The sequence below is a fragment of the Myotis brandtii genome, unplaced genomic scaffold (genome assembly GCF_000412655.1).
Source record: "Myotis brandtii unplaced genomic scaffold, ASM41265v1 scaffold300, whole genome shotgun sequence".
NCBI classification, from domain to species: Eukaryota; Metazoa; Chordata; class Mammalia; order Chiroptera; family Vespertilionidae; genus Myotis; species Myotis brandtii.
In genome coordinates, this window is record NW_005361459.1 from 2310743 (window position 1) to 2323300 (window position 12558).

The 12558-nt window shown below is 42.7% G+C and overlaps 1 protein-coding gene across 4 annotated transcripts in view; it reads right to left on the reverse strand.

The window, feature by feature from the left end:
• LYRM4 (LYR motif containing 4) overlaps window positions 1–12558 on the reverse strand; it is a 132314-nt gene that overhangs the window by 20756 nt on the left and 99000 nt on the right. For 2 of the 4 annotated variants that reach the window (XR_001362742.1, XM_014542406.1), the window contains one exon: window positions 9001–9535. The exons of the other annotated variants lie outside the window; for them this stretch is intronic. Coding sequence is in view for 1 of the 2 variants with exons in the window: in XM_014542406.1 (XP_014397892.1) it covers window positions 9482–9535 (54 nt within the window). In the remaining variant the exon portion in view is untranslated. Of the gene's footprint in view, window positions 1–9000; window positions 9536–12558 lie in introns of those variants that run through there. 4 annotated transcript variants of the gene reach the window in all.

Below are 12558 nucleotides of genomic sequence, written 5' to 3' on the forward strand. Positions count from 1 at the left end.
GGCACCAGAGTTAAGTTAGGGTTTTTCAAAATTTTGACACGCCGAGCTCAAAAGGTTCGCCATCACTGCTCTAGGTTGTGGGTTATATGTCAGAATTGTTTAAAAAAAATGTGGTAAAATACATAAGAAAACTTACTTTAAACCGCTTTAAAGTGTTCAATCCAGTGGCAACAATGACGTTCACAATGTAGTACAACCATTACCACTATCAAGTTCTAAAAAATTGTCATCGCCCTAGAAGGAAACATCATGTCCATCAGGCAGTCACTCAGGGCTTATCCCTCTAGCCCCTGGCAACCACTAATCTGCTCTCTGTCTCTAGGGATTCTCCTTTTTGAGGTAGTGCATATAAATGGAACCATACAATATATGGTCTTTGTGTCAAACTTCTTTCACTTAGCATAATGCTTTAGGCTCATCCAGGTAGTGGCATGTATCAGTACTGCATTAATTTTAAGGCTGAATTCTATTGCATGGGTATTCCATATTTTGTTTATCTACTCTTCAGCTGAAGGGCATTTGGGTTGTTTCTGCCTTTGGGTTATTGTGAATATTGCTGCTAAGTACTTTTGTGTGCAAGTTTTTGTTTGGACACCTGTTCAGTTCTTTTGGAGTGAAATTCTTGGGTCATAAGGTAATTTTACATTTAACTTGTTTAGGAACTGCCAAACTGTTTCCACACATCAGGATTTTTATTTTATAACTAGAGGTCCAGCTCATGAAATTCGTGTGCGGATGCGGTCCCTAGGCTTGGCCTGTGATCAGGGCCATCTTTCCTGGCAGCTGGCCCTGCCCCCCACCGCCACCCACCCCCAATTCCCTATTCGCCTTGAGGCGATTGGAGCCTGCTGGCCACGGGGAGCCTAAGCTGTCACTAGGACAGCCTTAGTGCTGCCATGGAGGCGGGAGAGGCTCCCACCTCGCTGCTGCGCTCACCAGCCGTGAGCCCGGATTTTGGCTGAGCAGCGCTCCCCCTGTGAGAGCGCATTGACCACCAGGGGGCAGCTCCTGCATTGAGCGTCTGCCCCCTGGTGGTCAGTGCACATCATAGCTACCAGTCGGATGGTCGGTTCAGCTGATAAGAATGCAGCTGTTTCCACTTTCTCGCTATTGCAGTTAGTGCTGCTGTGAACATTCTTGTATCTCTTTTGGTGTGGACATGTGTTTTCATTTCTCTTGGGTATATACCGAGAGGTGGAACTGTTGGATCATATTGCTTCTTTTTAAGCCCAATATAGCACTGTTGCTTCCAGGATCTGTCAGGAGAGTACCAGAGCAGCAGAAACCAAACTCCTGGGGTTGGCACCACTCAGTGAGCATCTGAAAAAGCGGTTCCAGTGTGTAGTTTATAATCTCATTGTGTTCATATTGAGTATCTTTTTTGAGTTCCTTCTTCCATGAATCCAGGGCCCTTTTACATATGGGCTTTGCTACCTGGCTGGTAATTTTTCCTCTGTATGTTCAACTGAATTTAAAATCATTTTCCCTGGATGATGGTCATTTTAATATTCTGCATTTAATGCTTTGTTACTCTATTTGTAGAATTAAAATTACTCACTTGTTTGACTTATTCTCAAAAGAGACAGAACTCCTGCTCTTTTCTAGATATCGCCACTACAGTCACAAACTGAAGTAAAAGTTGATAGGCTTGTCCTTGTAAGTTGCCTAGGGACAACCAACCGAATTATGTCATCAGAATATATTTGAGAGGGAGGATGTGGAGCATTCCTCCAGCAAATCCCAACTTCTTTTCTCCTTCTGGCATCAAATTACACAAGAAGCTCAGTGTTCACATTGACTGCAGAAAAAGTCACATCTGTCCAATATCTGACCTCTCCCAACTGTGTTACAGACTTGTAGTGTACAGACTTAATTTTGCCTTTGGTCAAAACTTATTGGGTATGGTAATGGCTCCACAAGTTACAAAGAGAAAAACAATTATGCTACCTTCCAGAAATTGAAAAAGGATTCCAAAAGAGACTAGTGGTAAGTACGGGGCTCCTGAGATGGTATTATGGAAATAAATTTCAAGATGCTGAAAGAAAAAAAATCCGGCCAAAATTTTATATACAGAAAAAATATTAGTTTTTCTCAGAGAAGTTTGAATTAGTAGCTAATAAGAATAATGAGTGTCTTTTTGAGTGATATGCAGACCATGTCACAAACAGCTTCTATATTATGACATCTGTATATTGCCCAAAGAACCCCACTCAAAACCCAAGGAAACGCCAAGATGCAACAGAAACAAACCAGGTGACACACATGACCCTGGACTCAAGCCTGGGGGCAAAAGAGTGAAAAGTAACAGAAAGTTAACAGTTAACAGAAAGGAAAAGTTCTTTGGGATTTTTTAAAGATGTGTTTTTATTGATTTTAGAGAGAGGGAAAGACAGAGGGGGAGAGAGAGAGAAAAAAAACATTAATGAGAGAAACATCCATTAGCTGCCCCCTGAATGCTCCCTACTGGTGTTCAAGCCCACAACTGGGCATGTGCCTTGATTGGGAACTGAATGGGTGACCTCTCGGTGCATGGGATGATGCTCAACCATTGAGCCACACTGGCCAGGGCTCTTTGGACTTAAAAAATATATATGTCTTTATTGATTTTCTGAGAGAGAGAGAAAGAGAGAGAGACAAAGGGAAAGGGAGAGAGAGAGAGATAGAAACATCAATGAGAGAGAAACATCGATGCTGCCTACTGGGGATTGAGCCCGCAACCTGGGCATGTGCCCTGACCCAGAATCGAACTGGCAACCTCTTGGTGCATGGGATGATGCTCAATCCACTGAGCCACATGGGCTGGGCTCTTTGAGCTTTTTAATAGAAGCAAGTGCTAGAGATGTTTGTTAATACAGGGTGTCCCCCCAAAAGGTATACACACTTTGAATCATTATAAAGTCAGTGTTTATTAACATACTAGAGGCCCAGTGCACTAATTTGTACACCAATAGAGTCCCTCGGCCTGGCCTGTGTGATCAGGCCGAAACCGTCTCTCCAACATTCCCCGAGGGGTCTCGGATTGCGAGAGAGCGCAGGCCAGGCCAAGGGACCCCACTGGTGCACAATCGGGGCCAGGGAGGGACCACAGGAGGGCTCCAGGGTGTGTCCGGCCCGTCTTGCTCAGTCAGACCCCAGCAGCAAGCTAACCTACCAGTTGGAGCATTTGCCCCCTGGTGGTCAGTACACATCATAGCGAGCAGTTGAGCGGCCTTAGCATATCATTAGCATATTACGCTTTGATTGGTTGAACGGATGACCAGATGACTGGACACTTAGCATATTAGGCTTTTATTATATAGGACAGTTCATTTTCAAAATTGAAGTATCAGCTGGTATACATACTCTGAATGATAAAGTCAGTGTTAATTAACATACAGCTCATTTTCAAAATTAAGTGAGTTATCAGCTGTTAAAGTATGTATACATTTTTTGGGAACACCCTATACTTTAAAGAAATAGCATTCTGATAACCAGAAAAGGACTTCAAAGTTGATTGTTATAGGTAAAGTCTGACAGTTTAATCCCCAAAGACAAACAATGTTCACTGAGTGTCTACTAACTTTCAGACATTTATTATGGGCACTGTATACAGGGTAAGGCAAAAGGAAGTTTACAGTTGTTCATATGGTGAATACTACAATAATTAATAAATGATAATACAAAAATAAACTGTGCTTTGCATACTCACAACTGTAAACCTACTTTTGCCCCATCCTGAATGTGACTGGGTATTTTCCTTATGGACATTCTTAGGAAATGGGTGTTAAAATCTCTGCTGTAGGGATGGGAACACAGAGGAGAGGGCAAGTAGCCTGTTCTGAGTGACAGGGGCTCGTGAGCTGCAGAGCGGTAACTCTTCTATGCTGCTAGCCCAACACCCAAGGAGAAACCGGGTCAGAGTTCACACCGTCTCATCACCACAGCTCTATAAACACGGCTAACGTATCATAACTAGAACTCTGATCAATAATACACTTCAAAGTTAGGCAACAGAATAGCAAATTCAATTCATGACGTGTCAGCTGTACCTAAAAAATATAAACTGGAGTTAGGAGACTGAGAAGTATTATGTAAAAGTAAGTGCTGAGCTTTAAAACAAGTAGACAAGTAGTGCTTTAATGGTTATGACACTTTTGACATAATTGTGCTTAATATTACACAAGATACATTTTAGAAAAAACAAAGCTTAACTAAAAGTTGAGAAAACTTAAAAAATGTTTAGAGGAAGGGGAATTTAATGTATGAGTACATCCAAATCACATAGGGCTTTAGCACTGAAGGAGACCAACATGTAGGTTTAGACAACCCATGATGTACTCTGAGTATTTTCCAAAGTAAAAGCATTTCATGGTGTTTTACAGGTATTTTCAATTTGTGTCTGAGGGCCTTTATGGAGCATGAATTTGGCTTAGAAAAGTTACCTTGATTTGCACACGTGAGGCCTAACATTTCCTTGCTTGTCATTTCTTATGATTTTATTCACTCAGTAAGATCCTGCAAAAATGTAACACGTGTACTTAAAAATGGTTAAGATGGTAAACTTTGTTATGTGTATCTTACCACAATTAAAAATAAAAAAGAGTAATGCAAATTTAACCCAAAATTTGGAGCCTTTCCTTTTTCCCATGCCGTGATATAGCAGCTCAGTTTTCCTTAGGCCGCCTGCCACCTCCTAATTAACCTAGTAGATTAAAAAGCCTATTGACTTGTATTTAAGACATTGAGTTCTGTATGATTCAAGCATTGTTGCTCTCCGTAGATATCATACCAAAAATCTCCATGTGTAATCATGATTACCTTTGGTTATAAATGGTTTGGTCTTTGTTTTTTAATCTAGACTTTTCATGTCTGAAAATTCTATAGGTTTAAGGATAACCGCACATTTGTCCCATTTGTGAAATTAAAAAGAAGACGGCACTGTCTAGGGTACAGGCCCTTCCCTGAATGGAGACGGCACAGATGGGGTGGTGTTGAGATCTAAGGTCCTCCTTCACATTTTTTCTATTAAAAGGATGCTATCACACAAAGAGTAAAATACGCTGCCTTAGGTGATGCCTTAATGGCTACTAACCTGCCTTTTGTGGTGGTTACTTTTATGTGTCAGTTTGAGTGGGCCAAGAGATGCCCAGATTAAAAACGGAATCTGAGTGTGTCTGTGACAGTATTTCCGGGTATTAGCTGGCACTCCACAGTGCTGAGGGCCTGAATAGACCCACAGGAGGAGGAAGGAAGAATTTGCTGCTTTTCCCCTAATTGCTGGGACACCTTGTCTCCTCTTCTCCTGTCCTTGGATGGGATCTGTATCATCAGCTGCCCTGCTTCTCAGGCCTTTGGACTCAGACTGAATTGCACCACTGGCTTTCTAGGGTCCATAGCTTGTAGGCTGTGGGACTGCTCAGCCTCCATAATCTAGTGAGCAATTCCTCATAATAAATCCTTTTATATCCAATTGGTTGTTCCTCTGGAGAACCCTAACTAATATACCCTCTGACCTCGGGCAAATCACTTGGTTTCTCTCTGTAAAATGAGAGTTGATGATTTCCAAGGCTCCTACCACAAAAGCCACTGTGTGATTTTATCATCCCACAGACAGGAAAACATTTCCATAACCATAAATTGGGCAGGGACTTGTAAACACACAGGACTTCTGTGTAGTCTCAAGCATCCATATAGCCAAGCAGAACTAGTGTGAACGAAGGAACCTCATCATGTCCAAATGAAGAGTAAAACCAAACATTTGGAAGCTGAAAAAAGTTTATCAGATAATTTAATAGGCCTTTCATTTTAGAGCAGGAAGCTAGAACCCAAAGGGCCCAAGAAATGTGTCCAGAGTCCCAGTGCTCAGAGATCAGAGCTAGAAGGAATTTTAGGGATTGTTTAACTTAGAATTCTCAAAGTGGAGAGGAAAATTAAAAAGTTTGAGGGGGCTTTTCAAAACTTTCACCATCACCTCCTCATTCAGAATTACTACTGCAGCGAACCCACTACCACCAGAGCATGTGTATCAGGATATTAAAAACACACTCGAATAATCACTGATTTATTTTCTGTTTCCCTGGAGAGGAAACTGACCCAAAGTTTAAGATCAGGCCCAAATGCAAGTTGAAGACAATAAGAAGTAGATCCCCCCATTCATCTATCACAAACCCCTCTAATGGTCGCTGAGGGCCTACAACATGCTATATTCTGTTGCAGTACACGTGTGGAGATGGGGTTAGACACAATGAGATAGGCATGGCAGGTGGTATTTCCCAAAGACAGCACTGCCACCACACATGCTCGACTTACAGCATGACTTGACACTTCTCCACTGAGAGGAGGAATTTCAGTTCCCCCTCCTCAAACCTGGGCAGGTTCTGTAACTACCTTGGCCTATACAGCTGGACAGTGGAAGTGACATGGTATGGCTTCTCTGGCTAAGCCAGAAAGGCAATATGACTTCTGCCTGGCTCTCTTTTGGGACTCTTGTCCTTGGAATCCAGCCACCATGTGCTGAGGAGGCCCAGGCAAGGCCATGTGTGCATGTGCTGCTGACAACACCAGCCAGGCCCCAGCGGACAGCCAGCATCAACTGCCAGACAAGTGGGTGAGTGAGGTGATTCCAGGCCCAACTTTGATTCTTCAGGCCGAGGCCTTGTCCCTGAGAGCACTCTCCATGAGACATGCCCAGCCTGAATTCCTGGCCTCCAGAAGCTGGGAGTGGTAATAATGAAGATTGTTGTTTTAAGTCACTACTTTGGAGGTGATTAATTGTGCAGCAATCCTATATAATAAAACCCTAATATGCAAATCAACCAAACGGTGGAACGACCGGTCGCTATGATGTGCACTGACCACCAGGGGGCAGATGCTCAATGCAGGAGCTGCCCCCTGGTGCTCAGTGCGCTCTCACAGAGGGAGCGCCGCTCAGTCAGAAGCCAAGCTCATGGCTGGTGAGCGCAGCGGCGTGGCGGGAGCCTCTCCTGCCTGTTGCAGGCAGGTGGTAAGGCACGAGGAGTCCTGGACTGCAAGAGCCCCAGACTGTGAGAGGGATGTCTGACTGACGGCTTAGGCCAGATCCCTGGCAGGCGGACATCCCCCAAGGGGTCCCAGATTTCGAGAGGGCACAGGCCGGGCTGAGGGACCACCCGCAGTGCACAAATCTCGTGCACTGGGTTCTCTAGTAAATAAATAATATGTGAAATTCTTGGGTTTATAGTCCTTGTTAAATTTCTTGGTTTTCATTTCTACTCTTCTACCATTCCACATTCCCTTTGGTATGTTATGATTAAAGAGAAATGTCTCTGCTTTTTAATTTTTCCTCTAAATGTGAAACATGATTCCCCCTCCCCCATGCTTAACCTTTGTATTAGGAGCTGATGTTAAATGACAACATCTTTTGGGGGTTTACAACCATGCCCAGATTTAAGGAGTCCAATATGCTTTAGCAACTCTGCTTTGAATTTCATTTTTGGAATGCTTTTGCCTAACAAGAGCACTGTAATCTCCAGCTATGGCCCCCTCAGCCTGCCTGCCTGCTGCAGATGTTTCACAGAACATCTGTATTGTGGCTGCATCACAGACACAGTGGCCCATGTTCCGTCAGCACTCCTCAGTCTCTGAAAAGCCAGGTAACTGCACTTTGGATATTCTCCATCCAGCCTTTCATGAAACTTCAAGAAGCTGAGATGACACACGTATTGTTTTAGAGGTGGTGAGACTACAATAACCCTTCAAGTTCAGAATGGCTCATGGGTGATGCTGACAACTCGCCTGTGAAGGTGACATTTGTTAGTGTTCCAAGACACTTGGCCATACGGAATATCTTTGGTTTGGAGGAAAGCCTGGTGCCTTCTGGCACTCCTCTGTCATTCAGGATATAATGCCATTTTGAACTGATGTCAAAAAGTTACTCAACAATTATTCAACTATGTCTCATATAGGTGACCAAGTTTACCATGTGGCTCCGGTGACTCATGGCAACCTCCAGGGTAAGGTTTCTCTACTGTAAATCAGATGAGCTCATGGGATTGATGGGCTGATTTTACTGAGAATACTAATAATTCCCACTTCTTTGATGTAATATATGGGTGACTGTGATATACAACATTGAGAGGTAGACAGCTGTGATAACAGGACCCATTCCAAAGACCAACTGAGTATTGTGTCCTTGGCCTTGAGATGCAGGCTGGTCTGAGGCCTGGTCTCAGAGTGCCTAGATATGCACACAGATCTGGTTAAAAGCCAAGATGAAGAAACTGGCTTTGTCACCTCTGCCTATCCTGTCAAGACAGAATTTTAAAGAGTATTATAGTTCTCCTTGGCAATCATCAAAAACACAGAGCATTTCACTTTTGGTGGCAGCAAATTTTACACTAGAAAAACCTGAGTCCCAAAAAGACTATGGAGAGGCAGAAGGGAAATAAAAGTACAATAGAGTAGGATTTAACAACATAATAAAACATTCTACCAGCAGATGGCAATAGAGGACTTTGTGAGCAATTCTGGCTGCCAGAGTTCTGAAATGCTGGAAGGCAGCTTGTAACAGCTATTGTATAAGTGATTTATGTATTTGGATTCTGTTCAATGTTATAGATGCATTACTGAATAAAACATTCGCAGTGTGTTTTCCATTACCAGCTGAGCTTCTGAGTCCCAATTCCCAAAGCTCAAAGGAGCCCCTGCCATCAAATTGCTTTCCTCCTCAAATAGCTGCTTCAAACCCCAGAAAAAGAAATGCTTAGAGAGGGTGAGAGAGAGCTGATGTGACCGCATCATCGAAATGGCTTACCATGTACATGTGAGTAAAAGCACATGCCTGTAAGCTGGATTCTTCACAGCAAAGCTCTCCAGAGCTTCCCTGAGCTCCTACTGCTGCTCCCTGCATTTCCTCCATCTCACTCTGCTTTGCTCAGCACCACTGTGCTGAACAGCTTCGGTGAGAGGGGGCTAGCCCTGGCTTGGACAAGGAAAGTAAATGGTTTGTTTGTAAGAAATATGCCTAGTATATTAAAAAGGAAATTCTCATACAAGGCTTTTAATATTTTTTTTTCCTGTTCTTTCTAGCAGGGAAATCTCTTCAGCATCCCAAACACAGAACTAGAACAATTTGGAAGCAGCCAGTGCGCAGTGCTTGCTCCCAAGGCTGCCTGGCCATTTCTGGCTAAGCCTCTGCAGCTCCTTCCCACGAGGTTCCTCAGCCAAGGCTGTACTGATGACTTCGGAGGCCTCTGAGGTCTGACACACTGTGATGCATTGACAGTACGAAGGTAGGAGCCACACTGCTAGCATAAGCCCACGGTGTGATCCGGCTCAATGTGGTGGCCTTTGGATGAGGGAATCCCTCTCATCGAGAATGTGTCTGTTCAATCACGAGGTTTCTACAGAAACACAGTTTCTACAGAAAGTACTGTGAGACAGGCATTGCCTGTGGTAAATGCCAGCCTATCATTTCAAGTACACAATATGTTGGTATTCCAGCTTTAGTCACTAACATGTCATATTACTTGAGATGTAAGCTTCTCCTGCTCCTTCTATTTGCCTCCTGGTTGTCTCTCTATTTGAACAAAGGAAAGGAAATGCAGTTATAATAAGTGGAGATAATATTATTTTCATTTTGCAGGAGAAGAAAATGAGGTTTATAAAGATTAAGAAACGTACTTAATTTTACATGACTGATACACAATGGAGCCAGGACCAAAAAGGAGCCAGAACTAAGCCCCCAGAGTCCGACAGCAAAGTCAACGCTTTGCATCACTGTGATGGTAAGGGTCATGGGTGTGGTCTTTCTCTGCAACAGCCACAGCCCTCCATCCATAAAGTAAAAGAAAGTTTCATCTAAAGGAAAAGCAACATGACTCTCATCATTATGAGGAAATAAAAAAGTCACAGAAGAGAGAGCTGCCAAGCAGAAAAAAAGAATCAACATTTCATTTCTTCATTCCTCATGCACACTGATGTGAACAGCATAAAACACCAGGGATACTACCAATGCGTCTTTAATATCACTCACTAAATGTGCTCTCACTTACATCCCTGGCTTCATCACTAATGCTGTGACAGGAGTGACTGTTAAATCTGTATTTCTGGATCAGACTTATCTTTTGATTCCCCAAACCAGCATACTCAATCTTTAAATTCTCTCCAGAGTTCATCCATTTTTCCCCATTCTCTTCCCTCAGCCCACAAGTGATCTCTTGCTTGGATTAGATATCTACTCGGACATATGGCTCCATTATGAACACTACAATGAATTCTTTTCATTACTGCAATCCTTCTATACCTTTTGATACTATCACTTCACAGCTTGAAATATTCGAATCTGCTCTCACTGCACAGGGTGTATGCGCACCTCCTGCCTCCTTAGACTGTGAGCTGCTCCAGCGCAGGTGTCTCATTCACCATATACTGCTAGCCCGAAGTTTAGACCAGCGGTTCTCAACCTGTGGGTCACGACCCTTTGGGGGTCGAACGACCCTTTCACAGGGGTCGCCTAAGACCATTGGAAAACACATATATAATTACATATTGTTTTGTGATTAATCACTATGCTTTAATTATGTTCAATTTGTAACAATGAAAATACATCCTGCATATCAGATATTTACATGACGATTCATAGCAGTAGCAAAATTACAGTTATGAAGTAGCAATGAAAATAATTTTATGGTTGGGGGTCACCACAACATGAGGAACTATATTAAAGGGTCACGGCATTAGGAAGGTTGAGAACCACTGGTTTAGACGCAGTTTTGGAGCATTATCCCCGTCAGCCCTAGTAAACTGTGAGGTAAATGAATTGTGCAGAGTGCTGAGGGGCCCTTATTAACACCCTGTCCCTATGCAGATTAGATCTTATTGGGATTAAAGAACAGGCCTGTGTATTATCTTACATCTCATGTTATCTCTGAGGTAGGCATCTTATTTTTTAAGTCTAGTTTTATTTTTTTAATAGGTCTTTATTGATTTTAGATAGAGGAAGGGAGGAGTAGAGAGATAAAAACATCAATGAGAGAAACATGAATCGCTGCTTCCTGCACACCTACTAGGGATCAAGCCAGCCACCCAGGCATGTGCCTTGACTGGGAATCAAACCAGCAACCACTTAGTTCACGGATTGATGCTCAACCACTGAGCCACACCAGCCGGGCGAGGTAGGTATCTTTAGCCTCATTTTTTTTTTTTTTAATCACTGAGAAAATGTAGAAAAGTTAAACATGATAATTTACCTAAGGTCACAGAGCTGGTAAAGAAAGAGTCAGGATTCAAACCCAAGTGCTCACTTCACCAGTACCACCAGGCAATACCTGAAGTATTTATTAGAGGCAAGTTCCCAGGCTCCACCCTAAACCTGCTGTGGCTGAGAATGTTGGTTGCCCATTCCCTGATGCCCCTTCTTTGTCTCCTTCCTTCACAACAAAGCCCCAAGTGGTCAGCCTCCGGGGAGACTGGTCACTCTCCAGCCCCATGTTGTCAGTCTTCATGGATCTAAGCCATGATTTTCTACTGGTGTGCTGCAAGAATTTTTAAAACATGCAATACCTGACTATTAAGTCAGGAACAGTGACCTTTTTTCCCTTAGATCAGTGGTTCTCAACCTTCTGGCCCTTTAAATACAGTTCCTCATGTTGTGACCCAACCATAAAATTATTTTCGTTGCTACTTCATAACTGTAATGTTGCTATTGTTACGAATCGTAATGTAAATAGCTGATATGCAGGATGGTCTTAGGCGACCCCTGTGAAAAGGTCGATCGACTGCCAAAGGGGTCGAGACCCACAGGTTGAGAACCGCTGCCTTAGATTGTCAAATTAAAAAATGATAACAGCCAACACAACAATAGCCATCTGGTGTGAATGAATCAAAATTAGATAAATTTTTTTGTCAGATCAGCAAAAAATACATTTTTTGGTATGCTGCAGAATATTAGTAATTAGTTTGTGTGCGCCATGAGGGAAAAGGTTGAAAATCGCTAATCTAAGCCAATTGTGAAGGTCTGAATCTACCTGCCCACTGGACAGTTTGGGCACAATCATCTGACACAACTCTAGACAATGTGACTATAAGGGAGGATGGCGGGAGCCTTTTGGAAAAGGTTTCCACACTCTTAAAAAAGGACCATCTCGGCTGGTCACTATGGTGAAAGGCATGAAGAAATGAACGAAGAAATGGTCTCTCTCTCCCTGCAAACCCCCAACATGAGAATGTGTTAGGAACACTTGATATAACAATTACAGGGTTGTTTAATCCAGTGGCTAGCTTGGCAACATCCAACAGTAAAAAAATAAAAAATAAAAAAATTAATGGTTTAAATTGTGGGTTATCAGCATCCACAAAATAATACTGACCAGGTTAAGCAAAAAAGTCCTTGGATTTGCTTAACCAAATTTTATATATGCTCATTCGATAGTTTTATAAGTAGATTGCTTTTAATCTTTGTTTGAAGGAAGAGAGGAAACAGAGATAAAACAATCACATTCATAAGATACTTCAATGCAAAGTAAGGCTTGTTCAACACTTCCCAGTGTGTAACTTCTCTGTGCTAGCAAGTAAAGTTAGGCAACAATGAACTGGGGGATA